The 7323-nt window shown below is 52.5% G+C and overlaps 1 protein-coding gene across 1 annotated transcript in view; it reads left to right on the top strand.

Annotated features, from left to right (window-relative positions):
* The window catches only part of LOC104523970 (metabotropic glutamate receptor 4), a 20099-nt gene that overhangs the window by 8237 nt on the left and 4539 nt on the right, over window positions 1-7323 (top strand). The window contains exon 5 of the mRNA XM_010166711.1: window positions 332-1290. Within this exon, the coding sequence (XP_010165013.1) occupies window positions 332-1290 (959 nt within the window). The remainder of the gene's footprint in view (window positions 1-331; window positions 1291-7323) is intronic.

Genomic DNA, 7323 nt, shown 5'->3' with positions numbered 1-7323 from the left:
AGCCGTGGTGACCCACCATCAGTGTGTGTGACCATATCCCATGGACTATGAACACCTGACTTTGCAGCTCTGATAAGGGAAGAAGCCAGAACAGAGCAGAAGGGGTTTCCTAGTGTTGAATCTTCCCAAAAGGCCGATGGAGAGCTTCACCACCTCCCTGTCCCCATGCTGGGTAGGGCTGGGGTCCTTCATGGGATGTACCAATGGGGCAAGGGGCCAGATCTGGGCAAACCTGCCATAAGCAGAGGCAGAGCATCTTCCGATGGCTCAGGGATGCTTGACAGATCCCCAGCTCAAGCATCAGTGGGGCTGGTACCATCTCGCCCCACAGGTGGAGAACATGCTGTGGCCAGGAGGTGGGAGCCAGCTCCCCAGCTCCATCTGCAGCCTGCCCTGCAAGCCAGGAGAGAGGAAGAAGCTGGTGAAGGGCATCCCCTGCTGCTGGCACTGCGAGCGCTGCGACGGTTACCAATACCAACTGGATGAGTTCCACTGCAAGCGGTGCCACTTCAATGAGAGACCCAACGAGAACCACACCAGCTGCACCCCCATCCCCATCATCAAGTTGGAGTGGAGCTCGCCCTGGGCTGTGGTACCTGTCTTCATCGCCATCGTGGGCATCATTGCCACCCTCTTCGTGGTGATCACCTTTGTGCGCTACAATGATACGCCCATCGTCAAGGCGTCGGGGCGGGAGCTGAGCTATGTCCTGCTGACGGGCATCTTCCTCTGCTATGCCACCACCTTCCTCATGATCGCTGAGCCTGACTTGAGCACGTGTTCCTTGAGACGCATCTTCCTTGGGCTCGGCATGAGCATCAGCTATGCCGCCCTGCTCACCAAGACCAACCGTATCTACCGCATCTTTGAGCAGGGCAAGAAGTCGGTGAGTGCCCCCCGGTTCATCAGCCCCGCTTCCCAGCTGGTCATCACCTTCAGCCTCATCTCGCTGCAGCTTGTGGGTGTCTGCATCTGGTTCATCGTGGACCCGTCTCACTCCGTTATTGACTACGAGGACCAGCGGACTACAAACCCCCACTTTGCCCGGGGCATCCTCAAATGTGACATTTCGGACCTGTCCCTCATCTGTTTGCTTGGGTACAGCATGCTTCTCATGGTCACCTGCACTGTGTATGCTATTAAGACCCGCGGGGTCCCGGAGACCTTTAACGAAGCCAAACCCATCGGGTTCACCATGTACACTACTTGCATTGTGTGGTTGGCCTTCATCCCGATATTTTTTGGGACGTCGCAGTCGGCGGAAAAGGTAAGAGAGGAGGGGAGAGGTCTGGCTGGTTGACCCTGTGGGCTGCAAAGAAGGGGGCTGAGAGAAGCTGACATGTCCTAAGAAAGGAAGGATGCTTCTCTGTGGTCCTCCCAGCTTGGGAATTGTGGTGGGAAGTGTTGGTTTGCGAACCTCTTGCTCTACTGGGGAGCAGAGACCACTGCCTCCAACCTCATTTTCCTTTTCCCATGTTTTGTGGTTTTTCTCACTCTTCCCTTCCTGGCTTTCCTGTTTCATTTCCTCCCTCTCCCTCTGGTTTTCTGTGCCCACTTGGCCTCGTTGCCCCTTCCTGGACAGGGTAGCCATGGGCAGCCTGTGCTGCTGTGTGGACTGGGAGAGGACAAGTTCCCAGGGCAGATCCAGTGTCACCAGCACCATTTCTGCATGGAAAAGGGACGGAGCGCTGCCTAGCCGGCTCCTTTTTCCAGTGCTGAGTCAGTGGTGGAGGCTGGAGAGACAGACCTACCCTCCAAAATTCACAGAACCATAGAATTGCTTTGGTTGGAAAAGACCTTTAAGATCATCGAGTCCAATTGTAAACTTAACACCGCCGAGTCCACCACTAAACCATGTCCCCCAGCAGCACATCTACATGTCTTTTAAGTACCTCCAGGGATGGTGACTCCACCACCTCCCTGGACAGCCTGTTCCAATGCTTCACAACCCTTTTGGTGAAGAAATTTGTCCTCATATCAACCTAAACCTCCCCCAGCACAACTTTCCTCTTGTCCTATTGCTTCCTGAGAGTTGGAAGTAGGAGAGAGCAGGGGCAAAAGAAAAGGAGCTGAGCAACCCCCTCAGCATGTCCCCTCCCTCACCAAGGTGTGTGGCAGCTTGTGGCTTCTCACTTGATTACTATTTTGCTGTGATTTTAATTAACACCTATGTGTTTGGCAATACGGCACCAGCAACAAAGTGCTCGGCTGAGCTGCGGTGGGCAGGGTGGCACAGAGGGGCTGGGGGAGCAAGTGTCCCCTGTGACTCCAAACTCAACTTCGCACACAGTGGAGACCAGGCCAGCTCAGATAATAATCCCAGAGGTGGATTTGTGCTGGGAAACAACCTGCCTGTCTGCTCTCCTCCTCATCCTTGACCCCCTGGGCTTGGCATGGAGGGTGGTCCTCATGCTGGTACCCATGGGAGCGAGCAGACTGGATGAAGCTCTGAGCTGAAGTAAGAGGGAGCGAGAACAAAGAAGAAGAAAAAAAAAAATCTCATGAATGAGACCAAAATCCCCTTTGCCTGGCAGCCAAAACAAGAATTGCATTTATGTTAAATGTGAACAGCTCACGCCTGCCAGCCCGGAGCTGCCTGTGACAAATAAAACTCAGTGCTGCTATTCCCTGGAAATCCCTGGGGTGACCCACTGCCTGGTTTCCCTCCCTGGATCCATCACAACTGGGATAATTTCCCCTGAGTGTGTCCCCCATGATCCTGAGCTGCTGAAGCCATGACTTTTGGAAACACTTATTGCAAAAGTGTTCTTCTGGAAAGACCAGAAGATCTTTTGCTGTGGCCACCACAGAGTTTCACACATGTCCTGGAGAACTGGTGCTGCTCAGAGCATCAAACCCTGGAGCTTGAGGAGGCCGGGTCTGCACGGGCACCTTTAACCTTGGCTCAACCAAAAAGTCTCTACCAAGCCAGCCCATGCTGGCTGGAATTGTGAAGGAGAATTAAAGGAAATAAATGGAGCCTTTTTTGCAACATTTCCATTTCGATGAGATGGCAGGGGAGATACTAACAAGAAAGCAGGTTTTTTAAGAAATTATTGCAAAACAAAAGCTCCCTTAAAGCCTCTTTAATGTGCTCGGCATACTGTGGGTAATAAAGATGGAAATGATAATGATTGTAGATTATGCGCAAGGTTGCTCACCTCTTCACTGCAGCTTGTCATGGGATAATTTAGGGCTGCCGAAAGCTGGCTGTCAAGCAGCAATTCCACAATAGGCTGTGCCTCACTTCGGGGGCTTGTAATGTTCAGGGCTTCTCTGTTATTAGGCTGCTAACAAGCTGATTAGAGGCGGGAAAAGTGATGTTCCCAACTCCCCTTGGACGCAGCTCTCTTTCTCAAAGCTTGTTGCTGCCGTGGTGTCTGCTGAGTAATCCCAGGAGGGGGTTTGTGGTTTTTTGGCTGCTGTGGGATGTGAGCTCTGAGTGTCTCCAGGAATCAGGTGCTCAGTATTGTCTCGATGCTTTAGCTTCCAGTTTGCAGTCTTGGGGAGAAAAAAGGTCAAAAAGGTGTTGTTATGCAGCCTGCACAGAGGATCTGGCTCTGAGCATGTCCTTGGGGTGAAAACTGGAGATATTGGCATTGGCATCACTCTGCAGTGATGACTTTTCAAATACCATGGAGAGTGGCTTGGCAACTGCATCAGGAGAGTGGCTGGGCAACTGCACCAGCCAATTCCCTCAGGACTCTGGGATGCATCCTGTCAGGTCCCATAGACTTACCCAAGTTCCTCAGATGGTCATGAACCTGATCTCTTCATGAACCTGATCTCTTACGATGTGGGGGGATTTTGCTCTCCCAGTCCCTGCCCAGCAGTCCATCCACTCAAGAGGTGTGGGAAGAGAGGTTGCCAGAGAAGATTGAAACAAAAAACCTCATTGAGTACCTCAGCCTTCTCCTCGTCTGTCGTTACCAGTTTGCCAGTCTTGCTCATCTGAGGGGAATACACTTTCTTTGACCTTCCTTTTCTGGCCAACATACCTGTAGAAGTCAGTCTTATTCTTTACATCCCTTGCCAAGTTCAGCTCCAGCTGCACCTTGCCCTTCCTGACTCTATCCCTACACAACCAGGCAGCATCCCTGTACTCTTCCCAGGACACCTGTCCCTGCTCCCACTGCCTGGGCATCTTCTTCTTACCCTTTCATTTGACCAGAAGGTCTCACCTCAGCCATGCTGGTCTCTTGCCTTTCTTACCTGATTTCTTGCACCGTGGGATTGAGAGCTCTTGTGCTTTATGGAAAGCATCCTTAAAGATCTGCCAGCTCTCTTCTGCTCCCTTGTCCCTGGAGGACAGTTTCCCAAGGGGTCTTACTGACTAACTCCTTGAAGAGCTGGAAGTTTACTTTCCTAAAATTCAGGGTCCTGACCACCAGGGCTCTGTGCAACCTGAAATAGCTGAAGATGTCCCTGCTCACTGCGGGGGGGTTGGACTAGAGACCTTGAAAGGTCCCTTCGACCCAAACCAGACTGTGGTTCTATGGTGCTGCCCAGGATGCTTGGCAGGGCATCCCCAGGCTGATGCGGGGAGGGATCCCCTCACCTTCTCCCCATTGCTGCTGGGACCAAGACCCCACTGGGCTCCATGGAAGGTCAGCACACCTGGGAAAAGAAAAGCCAGGAGCATCACCCGGGCTGTTCCTCTCCCCATAGAGCATGGTTGGAGTTTCGCTCAAGTCCTGAGGATGCCGTGGGCCAGACCCACAGCTCCAAACACCATCCAGCAACTCTACCCTGACCCCATCTGAGCCTGCTGCCAGGGCTGCCTCATGGTCTGGAGGAGCTGGCTAAAAAAATCTCCATTTTTTATTTTATTTTGTTTTACTTCGTGCCTACAACTTTGCATGGAGGTGGCATCTTATTATAACAAGTCCCCCAAGCCTTTTCTCAAAAGAAGCTCTTATCCCTGCCGATCCCAGCGGATTACAGAAATAGCAATAACAGAGGATCTAAAGAAAGAGACAATTTCCTGCGCTGATAAGGCGGCAGCTGAACAGCGGTGTCATTGTCTGCTGCTCTGTTTATCACATTTGCTTTCAGCGAGGGAAAAGAGGGAGAGAGGAAGGAATGAGAAGGACTGGCCAGTGGTTTGTTTGGCAGTGCTGGCTGAGGGTTGAGTGGGTTTTTCCCTTCCCTGGTACCTGCAGTGATGCAAAAATCTCTCGTAGCTTGGTCAGGCCTGGCTTTAGAGGTGGGGATTGTAATTAACAGCAGAGATTTGCTTTGGGACAAACACAAGCTGTGCAGGGCTGTGCTTTTAGCCTGGGCTGCACCTCTGGGGCAGGATGGACTCATCCAGCCCTGAGACAAAGGCTGAGCACAGCGCTGGGCTTGGGGACTTGTGCTGGGTCATTTAGAGTCGCTGCAGTCCCTCGACGCAGCGTCATCATCCTGAGTCAGAGACAAGCTGTGGTTTTTGATCCTGTCCATGAAGCAGCGGATGCTGCTGGACCAAGAGCTCTACCTTCTTTTCTAACCGCAGCGCACAGCTCAAAGGGCTCCAGAGGAAGCTCGAGTGTCATTAACAGAGGGGCAAAGTGAGGTCCTGGGTTGGAAACTAATTCAGAGATTAGGAACTGAAGTTGTGAGAAACGGTCATTATTTGATGTGGCAAAGGTTAACTGTGCAGTGCTCGGTGGCTGTGTTTAGACTCCAGGCTAAAAATATTTCTCTCCCAGTTGAAAAAGGGTTTGCTGCAGCGTGATGCCCAGCTGAGGTTAGCGCTGGCTGCGGAAAACAGGGCTGCCTAATGGAGCATTAGGGTGAAGGGAACCATGGTGGCTCCATGAGACCCCAAAAAAGTGTTGCAGGGGTTTGAGGAGGGTTAAAAAATGGGGGGGGGAGCATGAGGAGCCTGGAGCTGGTGCCAGTTGAGGTCTTGGTGGAGGGGAGTCCCCAGCAGCGCTGGCTGATGGAGCCCTGACCCCGGTGCGTGGGGAGAAGCGTGCACGGAGATGTCGTGTCTGAGTTCAAGCTCAGCTGCTCTCTCCCTCTTCACCGAGACGCCTCCGGGTCCCGAGGCACGGGTGGGAGTCACTGCAGAGGCAGGAAATATGGAAATTGCTGGATTTTGCAAAGTTGAGTCTCCTCCAAAAAAGCATCTGCTGAGGAGCAGGAGGGTGGGCAGGCAGAGGAGCCGGGAGGTGAAGGGCTGCTGAGCCTCAGCCGTGTCCCACAGGGTGTCACGCTGGTGCTGAGAGGAGTTGTGCTGGTCCCCCCTGGGACAGGGTTTGGGGTGCCTGGAGTTGGTGTCCCAGTGCTGCCCTCATTCCCAGCAAGTCTGGTCCTTGCAGTCCAGGATACCTGCGGCAATGTCTGGTTGCTTTCCTCATTTTTAATTCTTCTTTGTTCTGAAAACCCCCCAAAACACAAAAAAAAACCCCAACAACAAAAAAAGGGCAGCTATTCTGGCACAGAGATATGTTTTGACTTTCCATGATGAAATGACACTTTTATTTCCAAAAACTGCCTAGATTGGCTCTGCGTGCATATAGAGAGAAGGTGGAACAAACAAACCAGCTCATGTGACAGCAATAGGTTTTATTCTGGGGACAAACAAAGCTTTTTGGTTGACTCAGAACAAGCTTTGCTGCTTTTTTTTTCCCCCTTTTGGACTGAGATGAAACCCTTTTGGACCTGTGCATTTGTTTCTGAAGCAGGAGAAGGAGGGAAATGTTTCTTTGCATGGTCATACCTGAGACTTGCAGGTCCTGAGGTGGGATGACAACCCTGGCTGGGAGCTGGCGTGTCCTGCTCACTCTCACTCATGGGTCGGAGCTGCCTCCATCCACCTTCTCCCAAGGGAGATGTGTAGAGCCTCTGTGCTCAGCTTCTGTCCTTGGTCACCTTCTTGCTTTGTTGACTCCAGAAGTGAGGCCCCAAGTTGAAGAGTGTGCAGCTGGGGAGGTGGGGACCCCCTGCCTTCGCTGTCACTGCAGTCCCCAGGCTTCCCCTGGTCCTGCCACCTTGAACGACGCTAAATCCCATGTGGGAAACACCTGCAGGAGAAATCTGGCACGCCATGCTGTGACTGAGCCGTGGTGTGTAAAGTTCAGAAACTGCCTTAAGCTCCTTCTAAAACCTTGTTAGCAACATGTCAAACAGCCCCGGCATCTGAGCACAGCTGGAGAAGAATAAAAGGTGTGTGCAAAAGCACCTGAAGACCCAGAGCCCTGCTCAGCTTGGAGAGACCCAACAAATGAGCTACGTGGTAGAGGAGAGGATGTTGGAGAGGATGGAGCCCTGTGCTGGGAGCAGGGATGCTGGTGGAGCAGGGAAGCTGGGGGAGGAGGGATGCTGGAGGAGGGG

The sequence above is a fragment of the Antrostomus carolinensis genome, unplaced genomic scaffold, assembly GCF_000700745.2.
Source record: "Antrostomus carolinensis isolate BGI_N321 unplaced genomic scaffold, ASM70074v2 scaffold7724, whole genome shotgun sequence".
Classification (NCBI taxonomy): Eukaryota; Metazoa; Chordata; class Aves; order Caprimulgiformes; family Caprimulgidae; genus Antrostomus; species Antrostomus carolinensis.
This window is presented reverse-complemented; position numbering and strand designations above follow the sequence as displayed.